Source organism: Mastigoproctus giganteus, chromosome 11 (genome assembly GCF_048544385.1).
Source record: "Mastigoproctus giganteus isolate SK-2022 chromosome 11, ASM4854438v1, whole genome shotgun sequence".
Lineage (NCBI taxonomy): Eukaryota > Metazoa > Arthropoda > Arachnida > Uropygi > Thelyphonidae > Mastigoproctus > Mastigoproctus giganteus.
The window spans coordinates 160281185-160306084 of NC_143585.1; the positions used below are offsets into that span (position 1 = coordinate 160281185).

General features: G+C 38.7%; 1 protein-coding gene across 1 annotated transcript in view; it reads right to left on the reverse strand.

The window, feature by feature from the left end:
* The window catches only part of Ranbp16 (Ran-binding protein 16), a 902587-nt gene that overhangs the window by 375546 nt on the left and 502141 nt on the right, over positions 1–24900 (reverse strand). Inside the window, exon 14 of the mRNA XM_090384993.1 lies at positions 7350–7559. Within this exon, the coding sequence (XP_090241119.1) occupies positions 7350–7559 (210 nt within the window). The remainder of the gene's footprint in view (positions 1–7349; positions 7560–24900) is intronic.

A 24900-nucleotide genomic window follows, 5' to 3' on the forward strand; every position in this document is an offset into this window, starting at 1 on the left:
ATATCAATAACACCTTAAAGATATATTTGGTAGCCTGAACAGGTTACCATGTCACAAGAGGTAAATGTATATCAAAATATAAAAGTATAAATTAAAATAAGCATTTATAAATTAACGGACTTAAAGAAGTTAAAAACATTAGACATATTGTCTCTGTCATCTAAAATCTGGCCCGAGCGTAAAGAGTTCGGCCAGATTAATAAAATCTGTAAAATATAAACTGCCTGCAGTGGTAAAACGGGGACATTCAATACAAATGTGAACAACAGTTAAAATAGTTTTAAAGTTCTCAGACATAGGTGGATCCTCCACCCTCAGCAAGAAAGAATGTGTCAGATGACCGTGACCTATGTGGATCCGAACAGGAGCAACTTCCTCTATTCGAACCACACACAGACTGGAATGCCACTGCTTGGTTACAGGCTTAATTTGATATAGTTTATTTGTGACCTGTCATCCATGCCAAAAGTCCTGTACCTGGGAATAGAGTTTGATGCAAATGCTTGAGCTTTGATGAAGCCCTAATTCTGGGTCAGGATGAAGGCTACATTTGTGACAAAAGTGTACACAGTCTTCTATGATGAAAACCTGAAATCATTAGCCAAAGACCAAGATGTAAGGTGATCAATGGCTTTTTGCAGTTGCCTTTCAATGACCCTCATATTGAAAGAATGGAAAAATATCATAAATCATCAACGTAGAGGGCATTGTTTACTGCTGGTGGAAGTTGTTCTGTGACAGAGTTGATTTTAACTGCAAAAAGCATGAAACTTAAAACCAATTCTTGTGGGACTCCCTTCTCTTGGCAAAATACTCAAGAGAGTGTGAATCCCAAATGAACTTGAAATTGGTGAATTAAAAGAATTTTTAATAAAGAGAGGAAGGTTACCTCTAGGACCAAAGTTATAGAGGTTTTGCAATAAGCCAAATTGCCAGACTATGTCATAAGCTTTTTGATATGAAAACTGCCACCGATGCTCGGATTTAATAAAATGATCATGAATGCACGTTTCTAGTCTGATAAAATGATTTATATTGAATCCGATTCTTTGGAAGCTGTATTGTGTCCTGGAAAGCAGGACACAGCTTATCAGAGTGAAGCAATGAGAGTTACTTGGATTTTAAAGATCTTTTCCTGGCTTTGGAAAGGCAAGGACAATTGCTTTTGCCAGGAATCAGAAATTCTTTCTCAAGAAAGATTTTATTAAATAAAATTAAAAGGTAATTCTTAGATTGTGGTGAGAGGTGTTTTATCATTTCCTAATTCATGATCAAGTGCTGGTCCCACAGCACTTGATCATGTGAGAAAAAGTGCTGCACTTAACTCTTACTGTGTAAAGGGCTTATTACAGCCACTCCCCGGCTTATTTAATACTTGACTTATGGAAATTCGACTTTACGTAAGTTTTTGTTGGCCGTGCAAACTTAAAAAAACCGTGGAAACATATTTTGCATCCCTTGGGGATAAATGGAGGTATCATGTAAATATCGTAATGTGAACCCAATAACATATTTTTGTTTTGATAATTTGTTCCGAGACTCCAGAAGTTGAATTTTTTGCTATAAAACTAAGCTGTATATCTCTCTAAAAGTTCATTTTTATAATGGAAATTGCACTACGCTTTCATCGTTATAATGTGTTCCGATATAAGAATCAATTTTGAACGCCTTTGTGATATTTTTCTAAAACACATTTCTGGAGGTCACTACCATAAAACAATAAAAACAATTTGCACTTCCGGCTTATTGGGCTTTTCTATTAGCACAATCTATTGTAAATGGGTAGTAAACTCGATCTTATTGCATTTGAGATAATAGTGATAACTGGAATTCTGTGGGTTTTTATGTTTCGGTATTATGGTGAAATGAGTTCCCCTTCAATGAAATCTTCAATCATATAAAAAACATAATTAAATTTCAGAATCTTCTCTTCATCCCTATTTATTTATTACAATGGTGAAGGGAAAGGGGACCAACGGAAAGAGCAAGTGTTGGCAAGAAACGAAACAAAATTGATTTTGAAACGAAGATGATTAATTAAGAAGTATGAAGCAGGACAAAGTTTGTTATCTATTGCACAGAATTTGGGCTCGCTGCTTCAACTGTGAATACTATTTTAAGGGACAGTGCACGTATAAAAGAACATGTTAAATGATCAACACATTTGTGATCAACACTGATCACAAAACAGTTCAGGTGCTATATCGAAGACGGAAAAGCTATTAATAATATGGATGGAAAATCAGATTCAGAAGCAAGTGCCCGAGTCCAATGGCCATTCAAGCAAAAGCAAGAAGTATTTATGAAGATATTATGGATAAGTACGGTAAACCCCAAGCCAAGTTTGTGGCAAGCAATGAGTGGTTTAATAGGTTCAAGCATCACGCTGGTTTCCAAAACATTAAAGTATGCAGTGAAGTTGCCAGTGCAGATTCTGCAGCTACAGAGAAATTTTGTGATGTGTCGGAAAAAATCCCTTCAAAATCTCCACAGCTCTCAACTTCTGTAGCGCCGTGTTTATCAGCTGGAGAGTTAATTCTGGCAACAATGCATGAACGGTAAAACTTGCTGATGTTATGGCTGTCTCCTCTCTCTTTTTGTGATTTTTCCTGTGCATGAGATAAAAAAAATATGAATAAATAATTGTATTTACAGGTTCGTCCAACATTTCTTTTTTTGTTTCAATCAAATTTGCGAGTGCTGCATAAGCATTTAGAGAAATTCCGACACGTAGATTTCCACAGAACACAACCCTTACGTAAGTCGGGGAGTGACTGTATATAGTTCAAGCCCTTTTGAAGAGAAGCTTAATGGAAGTTTCTCCATTTTCTCTTTCCGGGCCAAGTACTCTTGGAGGAATGATGTTATTGTGATATTTTTGCAAATGTTTCCCCTAGAGTATTTGCAACTGTAGTTCAATCTGCAATCGGACACCCATTTTGTTCAAGGATCACTGAAGGGCATGATGGATATTTTCCCTTCATTTTCGGGATTTTGTCCAAGATACTTATGAACTTGCAGCCTGGGTTATGAAGTAAAATGGATCCAAAATTCCCTTTGGCTCTTAAGTTTAAATAATATTAAGTTTTCATTTGAGGGATATCGGCGGAATATCCCCCAGGCTTTTTGTGCCTTTCTTTGCTGCTGCTGTGCATTCTGAATTCCACTACAGTTTGGGAAATAGTGGAAATTGGGTAGATGTTTTCAGAATTGCAATCGCAGCTGCATGGACAATACTTTCATGATGTACTTGAATGCCTCATTGATGGGCGCCTGATTGACTGTGGCAATGTCAACATTTGCCAGATGTTGAAAGACATTCCAGTCAGCCTGATTATTCTTCTACCACAATAAACTAAAAGTAAAATGCAGTCTTGCACTAATTAGGTTGGTTTTCACAGGACAGTAACCAATTCTATACACTTCCTACACCTCCAAAGTGAGAGAAGGGAGGAGAAAAGGGGAGCAGACAGAAAGAGCAATGGCCAAAAAAGTACAGGTAAGTAGGTGGAAGGAGCAGTTTGTTCCCAAGTTTACAAGGAGAGGTCAATGTCAGTGAGCACTATCCGACAAAGTATTATGTCCGCTAAAATATCAAAGAAGTAAGAAGTGGGGGGGGACCTGCATAACAAGATCATCAAGGTCTTTCTGGAAGAGGTTGGTTCCAGGTGGCAAAAAAATAGAACTGATCACAAAGGTTGAAAGGGGGTCTGAATGGCTACGATGATTTGATTTCTTCATAAGTAGGGTCATCCACAATTTTATCCTCACAAATGATGGTGATGTTACACATAGTAGTCATCATTTGCCTTTAAATATGTCTCCTATGTGCAAAAGCAGGCTGCTTCATGCTTTCATAGTAGGGCTTTGATGTCTTCTGCATTTCTATAGAATCCACGGATTTCACTGTAGGAATTTGGATGCTGGCGGCTTTATTTTTCTCAACCTTGGATTGATCATTTTGGGTAAGTATGGACACTGTCTACTGTCCATTTCCTCCTTCTCTACAATGAGTTCCAAAACTGAGTCATCAGGTCCCTCCATTTCAACATCAATTTTTTCCTGTACTGCCATTCAGTGGTACAACAAAAAAATAGAGGTTGAGTTTTCAGTAATGTTTTGTTAATGCTTGATTTTTGCAGCTGGAGTACTTGGAGGTACCAATATAGGAGTGGCAGCTAACAGATTTCTGTGCGAGAATAACTTTTTGGTGGAACAGTCATTTCCATTTGAGTCACAATCAAACATTTCTTGGCAACCTTTTCAGCATGTTTCCTTATTGTTACTTACTGGTTTAACTGCTTTTCTGGCATCCTGGTATGAGATGTCCAGCTCTGCCTTTAGTCGTATTTCCTTTTCTTCCTTCCACCTCCAGCATGCTCCTACTCTTGAACATACTGGATTGGCAGGGTGGCAGTTAATGGCATTAACCTGCATTAACTTGGCAGTTAATGCAGGTGGATTTTTCTGCTTTACATGTTAAAATCTCACAGTTCTTTGCCCCACATTTTGAGCATGGAAGGGCACCATGTCAGGCTATTTGTGAATGTCCATATCTCTGCCACTTGAAGCTTTAGAGTTTGGAACATATGGACGTACTATGCAGTTCAGACAACCAGCTTTAATCTCACTGGAAGACATTGGTGTATTAAAAGGATAAGGTTCCTAGTCAGAACTAGATTCCCATCCCTACATAAGATCGTTTGCTTTGCTGCTATAACTCCTTGGCTTTTTAGTTCTGAACAGATTTCTTCCTCAGACACTTCGAGTAGATTCCCATTCCGAAATAATGCATCAGGATGAGTTCAGTGTCTTGTGTGGGGTTACAACAATTTGTATTCCCCCAATAGATGTTTCAGAGTGCCTATTAGTTTTCGTTTCACTCAGGATGTTGCCAGAACAAAGCTGTTTGGGCGATTTCAGTGATCATGCAGCCGTTTCAAACCCTTCTGGATGAAGAAGGGTGACATTTTTCCTATGGGTTTTTCACTTGTGGAAAGAACAATCAGTTATCGAGGGGTAGGACCTGATTTGTCTTCAGTTTTGGTTCATTTTCTTTTCTTGAGGTAGCATTTTCTGATTCTATGTTATAATTTTCTGGTAGGGACCTTGTTGGGGTCCAGAAGAAGGATTTAGAGCATCAGAATTGTTAGCGATTTTTAATTTGGTTCAGCAACTGGGCTTCCCACCCGGCAGGCAATAAATGCACTCAGGAGTGGGATGTCATGGCTACCTAGGCACCATAACCGCTCCACGGCTAGCCTGAACCCTGTCCTTCGGACCATGAGGGTAGGGTCATGCATTGGAACAGCTGACCCTTGAAGGAGAATCCCCTAGCTCATTGATCCTAGCCAAGCCTTCAAGGACCACCCATCTAGTTGAAGTAGGGACAAAAGTGGTGGTTGAAGCTGGGCCTCACAATCACCAGGATCTCCCTTTTAAAATTTCCACAGGTCGCATTGCATGGCAAACACAACACATCCCAATGGTGGTTTTACTGCTTGTTAATCTAAAGAGAGAGCTAACTAAATTACTAACTTACTTTTTGTCTATCATTATCACTTATATGATAAATTTTCAACTGCCTTATGGAACACAATCTATTTGAGGTCTCCTGTGGGCTTATAACATGAGGATGTTAGAAGACCGTTGAACAATGTTGATGCCAAGAAATGCTCACACTGTCTTTCTCATTTCAACTAGTGTTTATCTTTCTGCATTGAAATTTGCACATATCTAGATAATATTTATAATGGTTGACAACTGCTTTCCAGTTATTTGTCCCTTAACCTCAAACACATCGATGATAGTCTAATTAACACATGTAAATGGTAGTCTTACTTCAAGTGAACCAATGCTAAAAAACATGTAGTTAATGTGAACTTGAACTACATGTTTTTCAGAAGAATTGTGTTTTTAGAGAAACCAGGTCTTGGAAGGACCAAGCTCAGTGATGTTAATATTAATCACATGGCACAAGGAAGCCTGATTCCTTTGCTGCACATGCAAAAAAAGAAAAAAATAATAAAAATAAATAAAAAAAAAGTATCTGTATACTTTGGTACAACTACAATGATCATAAAAGCCATAAACATTAATACCATGCTAATGTTAGATGGTTATAGAGTCAATTTAATACCATGAAAATTTTACCTTCATTTTATTGATCCCTAATAGAGCTCAATCAGATCAATTCTGATGTTAGTAATTAACATCAAACTTTGTAATCCACATATCAGGCTAATGTTTTTTTTATCAGTTGTGACCTCCACATTCCCGGACAGAGTATTTCAAGTATGGTCTCGTGGTGGCACCAGAAAGCAGAATTATAACCTGTTATACTTGCAACTGTTTCATAAACCATTGTTTGAAAGGGTACCTATAGGTCCTATTTGTAACGTGCTGCACAGAGAACTTCATATCCCTACATTGTAGCTTTGGCATCTCTACCTTCCGCTTCTATAGTTTTTCCTCGATTCTTCCTATTCAAATTATTTGGTGCTTTTTTTTTTAAGAAGTAACATCTAGAATATTGTTATCCCTTTTCTGACTAACCCTGATGCATATCAAAGTCATCCTGAAGGAGCATGCTACTTGGCATTGTCATTCATCACTCTTCAAATCTTAACATCACATGTAAATTTTGACACCATGGCCTGTGGGTGACTGTCTCAGAGAACCAGAGACAAGAGAAGTTCAATCGCTCACTGGCGCATCCCTTAGAGACCCTACTTCTAAGTAGTGTTTTAATGTATTCTCTTTCAAAGGATGACTATACCCTATTTTGTGTAGCTAGTGTTTTTATCTCTGATTGTGAGACTATGTATTTGGTCTTACACTATGTATAAGACCAAATTAAATTCTTTGCTAAGGTAGATATAAACACATTTCCTGCATTCAAATCATGAGTGTACTCATTATTGTTTATCAGATTTTCCCTTAAAAATGATGTTAAGCTTCTTCATGGCTATTTTTATGTATTACCAGAAAATTACAATCTACAGATATCAAGTTAATGTCAACAAGCATCTTTTTCTTATGTATCATCATCCAAAATATAATACTGGAGTATTATAGGTTTAAGTAACTTTCATGTTTGGAGGGCAGGGAGTTGTTTATTTTACTCTGATATCTAAATCCTTGGGATTTTGGTTAACTTTTCTTATTATGACACTGCCTTTTAAATTCTATTATATCTTATAAAAACAAAAATAAATATAATATTCTCAATGAAACAAGAGCATCCATTTCAACTGTATTTACAATTTTATACACATTTCAAGGAAAATTAAAAATAAAAAATGTTCTAATTTAACATGCATTATTTGAAATGAGAAAAAGAGACTTACATTTTCCTAATAAAAACACTTAGCACCATAGATTCATCACTAAGACCAAGAACCTCAGACAGTCTTCTATATACTTTTGAAGTTTTCTGAACTTGATCTCCAACATATATTTTTCTAAACTGTTCAAAGAAGCTCAACATAGCAAACTCTAGCTTCTCACATCCTCCCTGAGGTAACCTTGTGTCTGTCAAGTTCATCAACTGTAGAACTCTGAAATTATAATCTGTCTTTCAGCAGAAAACAAAATAATTTATTTGTGCAGTACTTACTGAGTCATCTTCACTGATATATCAAGGGGGAAAAATGTATATATAAAAGGAAATGCAAAAAAGATTTTTAAAAAATTTTTTGGCTAAGGTAAAGGAAGTCAACACGAGAACTATGGGAAATTTCAGGGAACTTTTACGGGTCAGAAGCGTTTCCCAGTACTGCAGGCTTCTCCCTGCATTCTCGGTAAACAGATGGTGCGTGTAGTGGCAGTAGAAGTCGATAACGATGTATTCATTAGTTTTTTTTTCTTATCATTAAAAGCAGATTATCAGAGTTCATGAGTGGACTGAAATTTACTTATGGTTACACCCTCCAGACTGCCTCAGCCTCAGGGTGTTTACCCCCCCCTCTCGCTGTTTTAACCCAATACGAAAACGACATCTACAGACTGTGTGTTATTGGTAGTTGCAATAGAAGTAGTTTTCCTATTGGATTAAAACAGCAGGAAGGGGGATAAACACCCTAAGACTGAGGCAGTCTGGAGGGGTGTACCCATAAGTAAATTTCAGCCGTGAAGGTCTGAAATTTATTAAAAGCACAATCTGCTTTTAATAATGAGGGAAAAAAATAATCAATACATTGTTATCAACTTCTACTGCCATTACCGATAACATGCACTATATGTTTACTGAGAATGCAGGGAGAAGGTGCAGTACCGGGAAACACATTTGACCGCTAAAAGTTTCTCGAAGTTTCCTGTGGTTTTTGTGTTGGCTTTCTTTACCTTCGCCAAATTTTTATTTCGCTTTAGTTTGTACAACAGTACTACTAAAACTTTCATAATTTTATAGAGAATTAATTCAATTAAGTCCTCACTGACACATGACAATGAAACTAAGGATAACTTTATCCAAGACATTATATCCTACTTGGGATTCATAGCTGTGACACAGAAGCTTATTGAAACATTCTAGCTCCTAATTGGCAAACAAATTCTCAGGCCCAAGCAATCACACAGGGAGAATCTTTCCATATGCACTAAACCATCCTCATCAAGAATAGAATACCCATTCATTCAATCTCCAAGATGCCATCATCTATACTGGTACCTTACATCAGAAAGAACTCAAGTTCACCAGAGATCTTTGTAATAAATGAATCTCAATAAGTTCATACAAGGAATCACAGATTCTGCCTAGATCCCTCTCAAGACCTTCACAGCCACCCAGGGTCCCAGCTACATGGTCATGCCTAACTCTAACATCATAATTTCAGGTTATTCTGCTAATATGCTATCAACCAGCAGAAAGATTTACACTTGAACAGAAGAAATTGAGGGCAATCATTTTGTCAGGATCAGCTCCTCTAATCCAGCCACACACACTACTGGATTTTCCAAAAATAAAGGTATTCAGAGAGCAACAACAACCCCTGACTCAAGGAGTTTTATACAAAGTCTTTTCTAATCTCCATGCAGTCAGTGCATCAATCTTGCTGCTTTGCTTTGGCTTGCCTCTTCCCTCTATGTCATTCTCTTCCTACCACTTTTATTCTTCTCCAATGCCATTCTTCCTAACTGACTTCTCCTCCTCCCTTTCCATCATTGTTTCTTCTTTCCTTCCAGCAACTCTCTGCCTCATTAGTTTCAAAATTGAAAAGAAACTAAAGCATGTGCACCGATAAATTCAGAATAGAAGAGTCAATCACCATTTCCTCCAATATTAAACCTTATAATCCTGATTCCAGTGTAATTCAGTCTTCCACCAATAGGGACCATGGTTCATTCAATCAGCAAGATTTTTTTTTTTTTTTTTTTTTAGGAGCATTAGCAACTAAGGCCATATTGCTCCGGGATATGCGGTGGTAATTCCTTGACCTTTCCGCATCCTCTGTATTTGGTGGTGACGGGCTCGAACCCCGGTCTAATCAAGAAGCGTGTGCTGCGCACTGCTGCTCCTTCCCACCTGGCTACGGAGGCACCCCAATCAGCAAGATAGGAAACAACATAACCAGTCCAGTAAAGAACTCCAATATCATATGCATGTTACTTAATGTCAAGTATTGTTTAATCGTGTTTCACGTGTTTTATATAAGGTTGGTATTACTCATGGAGTATATTATACAGTATAATGAAATGTTTAAGTTGTGTTATTTTGCTCTTATATATTTCTTTCATTTAGCATTAGCATTAGCATTAGTAGAGGCATTTGATGCAAGAAAGCAAGCTTATGCAGCATCAGCCAAAAAAAAAAAACCCACTTCCACTTCACCCCTCTGTTCGTTCCAAATACCTGTCCAGCTGAGCCTTAAACTTATTTAGGCTATCAACCTCCACCACAATGGATGGAAGTCTGTTCCACCAACCAACCATCCGCTGGCTAAAGGCAAATTTCCTCACGTCTATCCTACATCTGTCTTTCCTCGATTTGAATTTATGCCCTCTCAGGTGATTTTTCTGAGCTAGAGGAAGAATCCCATCAGCATTGAGCATGCTTAAACCATTCAAGGCTTTATACACCTCTATCAGATCACCTCGCTGGTGCCTAGTCTCCAGACACTGTAATTTGCAAAACTTAAGCCTTTCTTCGTAAGAGCACCCCTTTGTTCCATTCACTAATCTTGTTGCCCTTCTCTGTACTCGTTCCAGCAGCTCTACATCCTTCTTGAAATGAGGCTTCCAGACCTGTATACAGTACTCTAGGTGTGGCCTGACCATTGCCTTATACAATGGAATAATCACCTCCTTATCCCTGCTGGAAAAATTCCTGTATATCATTGACAATACTCCATTAGCTACTCTTGCAGCCCGTCTGCACTGCTCAGAGAACTTCATATCTGCCTGCACAACCACCCCCAAGTTCCTTTCATTCTCTACCACTGTCAGTGTAGTACCACAGAGTTGATACGTTGCTCTGGGGTTGCTGTTTCCCATGTGTAGTACTTTACATTTGTCAATGATTAACTTCATTTGCCACCTCTCAGCCCATCTGCTCAACCTTTCCAGATCCTGTTGCAGCAGTATAGTGTCAGTAGTGTCCTTGACAACCCTGCCAACCTTTGTATCATCTGCAAACTTGGACATTAAGCTTGATATACCATCATCAATATCATTTATAAATACAGAAAACAATAATGGACCCAACACTGAGCCCTGAGGGACTCCACTAATAACATTAGTCCACGATGAGCAGTGTCCATTGATTACCACTCTCTGTCTTCTCCCCCTCAACCACCCCTTTTTATCCATAGCAGCAATTTGCCTCCAATGTCACACTGCTCCAATTTGTGTAGCAGTCTTCCATGTGCAACAGTATCAAAAGCCTTTCTAAGATCCAAGTATATAATATCAAAGTTATTCATTGCATCCAGTTCTTTTGTGACTGCATCATAATATCCAATCAAGTTGGTCAGGCAAGACTTCCCCTTAACAAAACCATGCTGTGTCTGAGCTATAACTGAAGTCTTGTCTAAATGATCCTGCAGTGCTTCTTTAACTAGTGCCTCCATTAATCTTCCTGGAACAGACGTTAAGCTCACAGGTCTATAATTACTTGTGTCAGCCTTTGATCCTCCTTTGTGAATTGGGGTCACATTTGCACATTTCCAGTCTATGGGTACCTCCCCTGAGTCCAAGGAAGCTCTCATAATTATGGCTAAGGGTTTGCTTACTTCCTTTGCTGCCTCCTTTAATATAACTGGATAGATCCCATCCACCCCGGGTGCCTTTCTTGTGTTTATCTTCAACAGTTTCTCCTCCACTTTACTCCCAGTTATTTCAAGATTCTGTAGCTTACTGCTAGAGCTGAATACACCTCTGGCATTTCCCTTGCTGAATAACTCCTCATGTGTGAATGTCGATGCAAAATATTCATTTAGTTTGTTAGCTACCTGAGCAGGATCATCAACAGTTGACCCATCAATATCAAGTGGACCAATCTGATTCATCCCCTTCCTTCTAGAGTTTACATAAGTAAAGAACTCTTTGCTGTTTTTCTTTGCATCCCTTGCCAAGGATTTCTCGTAATCTGCCTTTGCCTGCCTAACCTCCTTTGTAACTTGGTTGCATATCAACTTGTATCTATCATAGGCTTCTGTGTCATGTGTTAATTTGTAAGTATCCCATGCATTTTTCTTCTCTGCCATATGCCTCATTAGTTCATCTGACATCCATTTTGGCCTAAACCTTGAACAATATTTCTTAGTTGGTATGTAAAGCCTAGTAGCTTCCAAGATAAGGCTATATAGATAAGGCAACATAGGCTATAATGCATCAACAGTAAATAATTAATAAAAAGTTATAAAAATGGTAACTGATAAAAAGGCAATAAGAGATTCATGTATACATTAAGGCTAGTGTGCCTTTAATACCTTGCATTCCACATAGAGCTGAACAGTTCATTGTTCTTAGCCTTAAAAATTTCTGCATTATTTCCTTTAATTGAAATTTTAAGACTTCAATTAAAAAGATTTTTAATAGCAAATACAATATTTGCCTTATTAAAATGCTTAAAAAGATTAGACTCTTTTATGATGGTTCACAATGTTTGGTTTGGAGTTTAGTGGTGCACTAGCAACATCGGCTATAATGCATCAACAGTAAATAATTAATAAAAAGTTATAAAAATGGTAACTGATAAAAAGGCAATAAGAGATTCCAGTGATCAATGAAAATTGGTCACTATGTCACAAAAGGACTTGTAAGTTATATAAGAATAGAAAATCACCAAAAAAGATATAGATGATATATAAAAAAGTATTAAAGTCTATATATATAACATTTATTTAAAGATGAAATGCGCAAGGCATAATTATACAGTATATGAGTTATAAGTAATTAACTATATAATATCAGTGTAGACACACCATAGTTAACCCAACAATTTAAACTACGTATATAGTATAAAAGACATTGTTTTAATTGTATCTCATATTGTGGCTGCCTTTACAACGAGACACCAGGTATTGCACTACTTTGAATAAGCAACGCTTCTCTAGAAGAGAAGACTACTGTTATTTGTTCTCAGTGGATACCACCACCCAGACGGCACTGTTTCAAAGCTGTTGGCCTATCATTGGTGGGTGGACAAGTACCCCGGTAATGCAACACGCCATCACAGTTTCATCTTTAAATACATTATCTGTACACCCATTTGGCATCTCTCATATTGTGGAATCACTTCGCAACTGTGATGGCATATTGCATTACCAGGGTACCTGCCCACCCACCGATGATAGGCCAAAAGCTTTGAAATGGTGCTGTCTGGGTGGTGGTATCCGCTGAGAATAAATGACAGTAGTCTTCTCTTCTAGAGAAGTATTACTTATTCAAAGTAGTGCAATACCTGGTGTCTCGTTGTGAAGGCAGTCACAATACGAGATATAATTAAAACAATGCCTTTTACACTACACACACAGTTCAAATTTTTGGGTAACCTATAATATCTACACCGATACTATCTAATTGATTACTTATAACCCACATATAATTATGTCTTGTGCATTTCATCTCTAAACACATTATCTGTACACCATTTAGCATTCTCATATTGTGGAATTACTTCACAACTGTGATGGCATGTTGTATTACCAGGGTACCTGCCCACCCACCGATGATAGGCCAACAGCTTTGATAATGGCAACAGTGTACCATTAGGGGTTGCTTTACGCGGCCAGGAGTTTCTGAGAATAGGTAACAACAGTCATGCCCACTGGGGCAATGCTGCCTATTCGAAGAGTCTGAGTTTTTGAGTAATGTGAGTTGAAGGAGTTAATCCCTTTTATTCTTCTACACCGTTTCTTTTCTTATTCCTCTCTTACTATAACTTTCCCTCTACTTTTTTGCTTTTCTAAGTCTAATAGGGACAAGTAGATAGTAGTTATCAACCCACACATATACAACTAGCTTTGAAATGGTGCCGTCTCAGTGGTGGTATCCACCAAGAATAAATAACAGTAGTCTTCTCTTCTAGAGAAGCATTACTTATTCAAAGTAGTGCAATACCTGGTATCTCGTTGTGAAGGCAGCCACAATATGAGATACAATTAAAACAATGCCTTTTACACTACATATGTAGTTTAAATTTTTGGGTAAACTATGGTGCATCTACACCGATATTATATATAACAATTATATACACTTTTAATTATACTTTAAATAGAACTAAACAAGTTAGTTAATTTTAATTAGATAGAAAAAATGAACACGTGGTCATTGTCAGATAGTATCTGACTGAGTGTACAGGACTCAGTCAGATTGCTAAAAGCAGCAAAATATATACATTGTTCATGTCTAAAATGTGGCCATTCAATTAAAACATCTGTAATGGTGAAAACTGTGTCACAGTCCTTGCACATAGACAGTCATCTGCCCTCAGCAGAAAGGAATACATAAGGCAACTATATTCTATGCAAAGGTGAACGAGAACAATTTCTTCTCTACAGTTTCTGTGCAGACTACACTGTGAAGTTTGGATTATGGGATTAATCTGATACAACTTGTTTGTGACTTGTGTATGCCATTATTCTGATATTGGAAGTGTAATACATCTCTTATTACTTGTAAAGTGTGCATAGGAGACCAGCAGGCAGTGCTTTCTTTGGGATTATGCTGATCTGGCTGCAGATGCTGCAGCCAGATCAGCATAATCCCAAAGGTGTGACATCAGCAGCGGGAAAACCAAACTGAGAGTAGAAGCGTTATAGGCCTAATGACTCTGATGAGTACAACGAACAAAGTACAGAGAAATAGAGAGGGCCAGTAAATCAGATTGTCTTATAATGGGGGAGTTTAACTTCCCAGACAGAGACTGGAACTTGTGGTTTGGTAACTCATACACACTAGCAAGACTTTTTTTTTTGAGGATTTATTGAATGACTGTTTTCTACAGCAGCATGTTAGAGGCAACCAGAGGGAGTAATACTCCTGATCTGATTATCAGCAGATTCTTCATGCAATAAGAATTGGCAGATAAAGGAACCACTAGGTGGCAGTGATCACAGGTGTACTGATTTCAGATTTATTTAAAAATGTAACTATAACGAAGAGTAAACGGAAGAATTTTTGCTTTTGTAAAGGAGATCATGGTGGTCTCAGACAGTTTTAGATTCTATACAGTGGAATCAACTGATAATGTTACGATCAGCAAATTGTAAATGGGAAGCATTCAAGGAATTAATCATTGAACTATTAGGCTTTTCATATCAATTAAGAAATATGAGGGTGGTTCAATAAAGAATCGCTCTCACCTATTTCCACATATTGCAGAGTAATGATATTTTGTGTGTAGCATCATCATACATATCTCTGTACTAAAGGTGTAAAATTTCAGCCCTGTGTCTTAATTTGTTTTTCTCTTACAGAGCAGAACATGTGACGAGTAGCATGATGGACAAAGTTGAAGCCAGAGCTGTAATCCAGTATCTGTACTTGAAGGGGAAATCTAAAGAAATCCACGAGGAGATGACTGCTGTATTTAAGGATGAAGACCCATCCTATGGCATTGGGAAGCTCTGGCATACACAGTTTAGGTGTGGTCAGACATCGGTAGAATCTGAGCCCATTCCAGGTTGTCCCCATTCAGCCATTGATGACAGCATGATCAGAAAAGTGGAATCGTTAATCACGGAAGATCGCCGGATATCTGTGCGTGAATTGTCCCAGGAGGTGGAGATTAGTGTGGGCTCTGTTGAAACAGTCCATTACCAACTCTATTTACAGAAATTGAGTGCAAGATGGATTATCTGATTATTTACTGGTTTCCAGAAGGCTGATCGACAACAGAAATCACAAGAGTTGTTAGCCCTGTGCCAAAAAAATTATATTTTTCTCTCATCTAATCACTCAGGATGAAAGTTGGATACACCATTTCGACCCTGAAAGTAAAAAGCAGTCCATGGAATGGCGACATCATGGTTCCCCACACTCCAAGAAGACAAGGGTCCAAGCATCAGCAGAAAAGGTCTTGCTGACAGCATTTTGGGATGAGAAAAGGCGTAATAATGATTGATTACATGTTGAAAGGTAGAACAAATACAGGTGCCTATTATGCCAACTTACTCACAAAATTAGGAGATAAAATCGAAATATGTAGGCGTGGCATGCTGAACAAAGGTGCGGGAATGCTTCAAGACAATGCCCCAGTTCACACTTCTGAAACTGCAACAACACAAGAGCCCACTTTGGATATGAAATACTGCCCCAACCAGCCTCACACGATCTTGCAATATTAGACTTCTTGTTTCCTTCCCTCAAATCATTTCTTCGGGGGACTCACTCCCCTGACAATGAGACACTCATTTCTGCAACAGAGTCATGGTTCAAAGACCAACCTCATGACTTCTACAAAAATGATATCCATAGCCTCATGAAATGGGAAAAATGTGTAAATCTGCATGGTGGCTATGCAGAGGACTAAAACCTGTGCCAAGAATCAACAGGATAGCACCTCTGCAGCTAGGTCAGGGCGTTTCTTTATTGAACCACCCTCGTCAGTAAAATCTACTCATCAAGGTATATATGCTTAAATTGATGTCAGATGAAACTCATGGTGGCAGACAAGAAAAGTGCATGGGATGCACACAAATTATCATGTGACAATGAAGCCTAGGGTAGATATAAAGAAGTATGTAATCATGCAACACAAAGTAAGTGAGGGCAGACTGCGAGAAATATTTGGCAAAGGAAACAAATTATCAAATTGGTCCTGTCGATATTAACGGTAGACTCTTGATCATGCTCAGTTTGCTGGAAAACTAAATAAGTATTTTGCATCTACATTCACACAAGAGGAATTCTTTGGTGAAGGGGTTTCCAGAAGTTTATTAAACTGTAACATGGAGTTAAATGATTTTGTAATAACTGAGAGAAAACAGCAAGAGAAATTTGTTCTTGAAGTTGTCATGGACTTCCCTCAGATATGCCAGACAAGCTGTACTTGCTACCTGGGAGTCTAAAACTCTGATGGAACTGACATTCAGGTAACACTCAAGTCAAGTGGAACCCATTTTGGCGAAGTGCAGACGGTCTGTGACAGCCAAATCATCTGCTTGCACCTTCACAATGGTAGGGCTGATACTAATCCTGGGTATAACCTACATGCACAAGCACACGGTGGGTGACCACCCAGTTGTGAATCAACGTAAGCAGGAGTTGAGGTGTGGTGCACATAGACGAATGCCGCCCTCTATGCTACCAGGCAGTACTAGGTGGTAGATGACTCTCATCACCCGGTGCAATACCACCACTTTGCTTATTGGAGGCTTGAAGGGATGGAACCCATGTTTAGTTTCCAGAGCTAAGTTCCGGTCAACCATTCCCCATCTCTTCTAACATGCAGTATGATTGGTGAATTAGTATTAGTAACGGCCGCATGGTGCAAGAAAGCCTATGGCTTATGCTGCACCAGCCAAAAAAAAAAAAAAAAAAAAAAAAAAACCCGAACAAAACAATAATAAAAACAAAAAATAGATAAATAAATAAAATAAAATAAATAACTAAATAATAATAATTAATAAATAAAAAATAAATAAAAAGGAAATTAAACCTATCATCCTATGCGCTTCCCTTACCCGAAAGTACTATCCAGATGACCTGTGAATTTCCCCAAACTGTCGGCCTCTACCACCCATGAAGGCAACTTATTCCAGTAATTTATAACTCGCTGGCTAAAATAAAACTTCCTGCAGTCCAATCTAAACATTTCCCCCTGTAACATGAAATTATGTCCCCTAGTTCTAGCATCATTTGTAATCTTGAAAATTTCTTCCTCATTCATTTTACTGATGCCTCTCAGAGCCTTAAACACCTCAATCAAATCTCCTCTAAGGTGTCTAGTTTCCAAACTCTGCAACCCACATATTCGAAGTCTTTCTTCATAAGGATGCCCTTTTGCCGATCTCACCAGGCGAGTTACCCTTCTTTGCACCCTTTCAAGAAGCTTGATGTCTTTCTTTAGGTGCGGTCTCCATACTTGAACACAGTATTCCAAGTGTGGTCTAACATAAGCCTTATATAATGGGATTATCACGTCCCTATCTCTACTTCCAAAAGTTCAATAGATCATCGATAGGACACCATGGGACTTCCTTGCAACCTGTTTACAATGCTCAGAGAATTTCATGTCTGACCATATCGTAACACCCAAGTCCCTTTCCTCCAGTACTGGGTTTAGTTGAACTCCACCAAGTGAATAAGTTTTTTTGGGATTACTGTTTCCCAGGTGTAATACCTTACACTTTGTTGGATTAAAGCACAGCTGCCATTTTTCTGACCATTCCTGAAGTCTATCTAGGTCTCTCTGAAGAAGCTCAGCTTGACAGTGATCATTAACTACTGTACCAATTTTAACATCATCTGCAAATTTAGATATCACGCCCTCTATCCCTTCATCAATGTCGTTTATGAAAATTAAAAACAACAGTGGTCCTGATACTGATCCTTGGGGAACCCCACTTCTTACATCAACCCAATCTGAGGAATAGCCATTTATCACAACCCTCTGCCTCCTGCCCTGAAGCCATCCTTCTATCCATGTAAGGATTTTCCCAGTGATTCCAACCTGTTCTGGCTTATAAAGCAACCGCTCATGTGGGACTGAGTCAAAAGCTTTGCTGAAATCTAAATAAACAATGTCGAAATTATTCCCTAAATCCAGCTCGTGAGTGACCCTTTCGAAATAGCGAACCAGATTTGTTAAACATGATTTTCCCTTTACAAAACCATGCTGAGTATCCTTGAGAATTTCAATTCGATCCAAATGATCCTGAATTCCACCCTTGATCATTGCCTCCATGATTTTCCCTACTACTGAAGTCAGACTGACAGGTCGATAATTTCCAACTTCACTTTTAGAGCCACCCTTATGTATGGGAGATACATTTGCACTTTTCCAATCCAAGGGAATCTCCGCAGAGTCTAGTGATGCTCACATAATTAGCCCCAATGGTTCAATGCACTCGCTTGCCGCCTCTCTTAAGATTATAGCGTATATATTCCATCAACTCCGGGAGCCTTACTGGTCTGTAGGCTCGAAAGTTTTTTCATTAAATAATCTTGCGAAATTTCAATATCATTAATTACATATTTTTTAACTTCGCTCCCACAATTTCCCATTGCCACAAAAGGCTTTTCATTTGTAAATATCGATGCAAAATAACTGTTGAGTTCATCTGCAATGGCAGCTGGTGTATTTATTACTATCCCCTTTCCCTTATGTAAAGGTCCTGTTCTTCTTGGCATTTATATATGTGAAGAATTCTTTATCCCCCCTCTTTGCTCTGTTTGCTAGTGATTTCTCATAAACTGCCTTTGCCTGTCAAACCTTTTCTGTGGCTCTATTACACATCACCTTGTAGCTGTTATAGGCTTCAGTACTTTTTGTTGCTCTGTAATCTTTCCATGCCACCTTTTTCTGCTCAAGTAATGCGGCAACTTCACTATTCATCCAACTTGGAACCCTTCTCGTGGAGTATTTTTTTAATGGTATATACGCATTCAAGTCATCTGTGATTAATGTTTTAAAAGCGTACCACAGTTGAATTGTATTCATTCTCTGCGCGATATCTACCCAGTTAATAGAGGCCATGCAGTACCTTAAGGCATCGTAATTTCCTTTTCTGAAATTAAAACCCATTCCTTTGCCTTTTACCTCTGCTACCTCTCTCTGCTACCTTTAAATGCCATAAGAACCGCTGAATACAACAAGTCTGCTGTGGCCGAACATTTTTGGGAGAAGCAGCATCAAATCTCCCCGAAGGACGCTATTATTTTGGATCGTGCACATGGATACTGGGAGCGTAAATGGCTCGAGGTTTTACGGATTAGTTCATCCAGTAGGAATACAATAAACAGAGATAGAGGTATACGTATTAATCCTATCTTTGAAACAATTATATTAAGGTCGGATGAACGTTTTTCTTTGCCACGTTCCCGAGACATTTCCGCTTCCAGTTCTGACCATGTGCCGATTGAACCACGTGGAGAAATACCACGTGTGGAGGTACCGTGAGCCTGCTACTTAAGGAGATGTTGCAGGAAGTTATATCACTGTTGAAGAAGGGAGCTGATGCTCCCGAAAGCTTGAGATTTTTAGCGCTTTTAATGTTTTATATTTTAGCAAATTTTATTGTAAATGATCTTTTTTATTACAGTTTTTAGCATTCCGTAATAGTTTATTGTAAATATTTTTTTTTTTTTTTTTTTTTTTTGTAAACATTGTAGTCATATTAAATTTTAAATTTTATTCAATGGTCGGTGTATGAATTTATATATTCTTAGACATGAGTTTTCCCGACCTCAGAGGCCTCTTTCAGGATACCTCTCTCGTCATCATCCACCGTAGAACTCCGTGATCACTTCCTGCTATTGGTTCCTCTACTGTCAGCCCTGTTATGTCATCTGATTCATGTGTGATGATGAGGTCTAGGATATTCTTTTCTCTAGTACTTTCCCTGACATGTTGATACAAATAACAGTCATCTAGTTGATTTAAAAATTTTGTTCCCCATGTCGAGTTTCCTTCCCATTTACTCCAATCAATCAGAGGCAAATTGAAATCACCCATAATAAGGCATTGACGCTTACTTGCCCATTCCATTTGCATGTAGAGGCTTTTGTCATAATCTTCACAATCACCTGGTCTGTAGATTACTCCTACTTGCATTATAGCTTTGTTTCCAACTATCTCACACCATACAGACTCTATACTAGCATGTGAAATTTCTGAAACCGGGAAAGCTATCGTCGTACTCAGGCTGCTTCTGATAAGAAGCATTACCCCACCACCCCTTCTATCTAACCTATCCTTCCTAAATACATTATACAAGCCGTACTGAAACTCATCATCCCCAATTTCCGGGTGGCACCACGTCTCTATAAGCCCTATTATATCCGCGTTACTTGTTTTAACCAGCAGTTCGAATTCGCTCATTTTATTGACGACACTTCTAACGTTACTGTATAAACAATTAAGATTTACTGTTCTTGTATATTTAACAACCCTAACACAACCCTTGAAGTTTTTTAGGCTCTCTTCTCTGATATTAGCTACCCGCTCACGTGAAAAGTCTTTGCCCCCAGAACATCTAGATAACATGTCCAGAGTTACATTGACCAATATTATCAGATAAACGCGTGTCAGTATTACCCACATCCCCCCTAACTAGCAGTTTCCCTGAACCTTTAAGGTATCCTCAATAATACTGGCAAAAACTTTTGCACCACCTTTGTTTAAGTGTATCCCGTCTCTACAAAACAAATTCCTTCTACCTACAAGTGTGGGACATGCTGATAGAAATTTTGAGGTTATGACGATTGGTTAGAGCCAATCTTCCTTACAATTCGAGGGAACAGATCTAAAACGGTGTTCGCAGGCAAGCCGCCAGTTAGTATACTGGATTGACCCTATTGGTAACTCTATAGGAGGCTTCCGGATCAGCTAGTGTATAATCTTGCTACCTCTACTCTGCCAGATAGTGACTGGAGAGAGTCCGAGTAGTGTGGATGTGGGGGTCACTGTCAAGGCCACGTTATGTCAAGGACCTCGGTATATTCTTACCATGTGTACGCCATTTCCAAAAATTTCACGTTCCACCCACTTTTTCTTACTATTGAATACACCATGAATTGTCAAACTAATAGAGTAAGCTTATCTGCGAAAAGATCTAAACCTCCCAAACTCTTCCTAATTCATTTCACAAATATACGTGATCTCAATTCTAATCTCAACGATGTCCATTTCCCCTTGCAGTCTGCCAAACCCCCATGTACTTTTTCTAACAGAATCTCAGTTATCGGTTGAATCAACTACTGCTCATCTCAGTTGCCCAAATTATTCACTGTATGATTCCTTTTGCCTCAAAGGTGTTACTTGTGCTTATGTCCGTTCCGATATTCCCTGTCAGAGACTTGGTAATTTGGAATCTCCTCTTTTTGATCTTCTCTGGCTTAAAATCTCTTACCTCATTGTGTCAAATTCATTTGTTGTCTCTACATTCTCCCAACTCCACTAATCACTTAGAGCTCTTTGACTTCCTCTGTTTGCAACTTGACTTTCTCCAGTCAAACTTTCTTAACAGTGAGGTAATTTTCCTTGGTGATTCTAATGTTCACAACTCCAGCTGGCTTCTCTTTTCTAGTCACACCGACCCAGCTGGTCGAGATGCTGAGGCTTTTGCAATTACTAATGACCTTGCTCAGATTGTTCATTTACCTACAAGAATACCAGACAATCCTAACCATACAGCCAACATGCTTGCTCTTTTTCTCACAAACAACACTTCTAAGTACACAGTCGAAGTAGGAGATCCTTTAGGCACCTCAGATCACAACTTGGTGATTGTCTCTTCTCTAATGGAGCCTTTATCTCATGGTTATTCCCAACCTCGTATTGTTTGGCATTACAAGAATGCTAAATGGGAAGACCTGGAAGATTTCTTTTCTTTGGTCTGATTACTGATTCAAAATTTCTGAATTCACTATTTGCTCAGATAGGCTCAGTGAAATTATTCTTGTAGGAATGGACTCCTTTATCCCACACTCCAATCTCGTCCTTTATCTAACAGAATCTAAACAGAATCTAAATCTTTATCTAAACCTTGGTTTTCCAATAAATGTGCTAAGGCTGTTAAAGAAGAACGTGGCATATCGTAATTGGCTTGTTTCTAATTGTTCAATTTCATTTTCTGCCTACACCAAAGCTTACAACAATTGTAAAGCAGCTAGTAATCAGTCCAAAGTAGAGAGTTTGAACAGGTTAATAGTAGAAAACTTTCTCCTTGCCATAATGGTAGCAGAGCATTCTGGTCTCTTGCCAAAGCTATTGGCCGCAACTTTTGCCCATCTCTGCTCCCACCTCTGTCCAAACCACATGGTTCTGTTGTCACTTCAGCCAAGGATAAAGCTAACCTGCTAGCATCCCATTTTTCTTCCAACTCATGTATTAATGATCTTGGTAAAACACCTCCCAACATTCCCAACACGTTCCATTCAATGCCTCCTGGGGTCTGAAGGATGTCAGAAGGATTTTGACGAATCTTGATGCTAAGAAAACTCCTGGTCCTGATGGTATTTCTCCACTTGTTCTTAAAACCTGTGCTCCTGAACTTACTCCTGTTTTGTGTTAGTCTTTTTTCACTTTCTTATTCCAAAGGTGTTTTTCCGTCTTGGAAATTTGCTAATATCCAGCCAGTTCCTAAAAATGTTGACAAATCCCTCCCATCCAATTATGGTCCTATTGCAATTCCTTCTACTCTTTCTAAAGTAATGGAGAAATCAATTAACCACCAACTCTTAAACTACCTAGAAACCTTCCATCTGATCAACAATCGCCAATATGGATTCCGTCAGTGTCGATTCACTGGTGATATTCTGGCTTATGTTACCCATTTATGGACTAATTCAATGGAAAAGTTCGGTGAAACACAAGCAGTTGCTCTTGACATCTCAAAGGCTTTTGATCATGTTTGGCATAAAGGTCTTCTAAACAAGCTTCCATCCTATGGTTTGCCAACTGTTTTTAGTAACTGGTTATCCAGTTTTCTCTCTGATCGCTCACTGAGGGTTATGGTAGATGGCTCTCTGTCTTCTAACCTCTCCACTAATGCCAGTGTCCCCCAAGCTTCAGTTCTTTCCCCCACTCTCGTATATTAATGACCTTCCTCCATTGACTGGAAATCCTATCCACAGTTTTGCCGATGATAGCACATTGCATTCAACTTTCCATTTTGAGAAACCTTGTCCTGCTCAATCAGCTTCAACTTCTCAAAATCTGCTACCAATTCCTTAAATGCCGATCTTCAGGTAATTCTCCAGTGGGGCAAAGACAACTTAGTTGATTTCAACCCTTCTAAAACTCAGTCTTGTCTTATTTCTCACAAAAAGGATTCTTCTGCTCCTATGCTTATCTTTAGTGACACTCCGATTTCTAGGCAAAATGATATATCTCTTTTGGGGATTACCCTGACTTCTAATCTCTCTTGGCACAAGCACATTACAAATGTTGCTTCCTCTGCATCTAAAAAACTTGGTTTTCTCTTTCGCTCTCGGCGTTACTTTTCTTCCAAACAGCTGCTCACTCTGTATAAATCGCAAATCCGCCCTGCCATGGAATACTGTTCCCACAACTGGGGTGCTGTCCCCAAAACCTCTCTCAGTCTTCTTGATTCTGTTCAGAAGAGGGCAGTTAGGTTAATTAACGATTCATCCCTAACAGAGTCTCTCCACTCGCTGTCTCATAGATGTACTGTTTCTGCTACATGCCTCTTCTATAGATACTTCCGTGGGCACTGTTCTTCTGAATTGGCTTCTATAATTACAGGGTCTCTCTTTCAAAACAGTCCAAACATGTGCCGCCACCAGCCAACATCCATTTACTGTCCAACTTCAAACTCACAGAACCAACTTTTCATCTTCTTCGTTTATTCATTCAACTGCCGTTTTCTAGAACAACCTTCCTTCATACATATTTCCTGAAAATTAGTCTACAGAAGTTCAAGTCCAATGTCAACAAATATCTTCTTTCATCTTCTCAACCTCCAACCCAAGCACACACTAAGCACTATAGGTTCTAATAGCTCTTGTGTTTGGGGTTTTCATAAAAAAAAAAAAATTGAAGCTAAACATATGAAAGGTGCCTGGAATCTATCCAATTGCATTAAGGGAGGAAACAAACAGAGTAAGAAAACCCTTAGCCATAATTATGAGAGCATTGGATTCGAATGAGGCCGCCATGGACTAGAGATGTATCCCCATTTCACAAAGAAGTAATTGAAGGGTGACATCAGTAATTACAGACCTGTTAGTTTAACTTCTGTTTGAGGGAAAATAACAGAGTCATTAGAAAAAAGAAGGAATGCAGGATCATCTAGACAAGGCAGCAACTATACTTTGGACACAGACTGGTTTTGTTAAGAGGAAATCTTGTTTGACAAATTTGAATGGATTCTATATGGTAACAAAGGAACTGGATGCAAAAAATAATTCTGATATAATATACTTGGATTTCAGGAAAGCCTTTGATGTTGTTGCATATGGAAGACAACTGTACAAATTGGAGCAGTATGGCATTAAGGGTAAGTTGCTACAATGGATAAAAGGATTGTTGAGTGGGAGAAGATAGAGTGATAATGAATGGACACTGCTCTTTGTGGACTAATGTTATTAGTGGAGTCTCCCAGGGCACTGGTTTTCAATATTTATCAATGATATTGATGAAGGTATATCAAGCTGGCTTAATGTCTATTGCAGATGAGACAATGGTTGGCAGGCATGGTGGTTAATGACAGTCATCAGGGTGAGCTGCTGCAACAAGATCTAGGTAACTTGGGTCGATGGGCTGAGAAATGG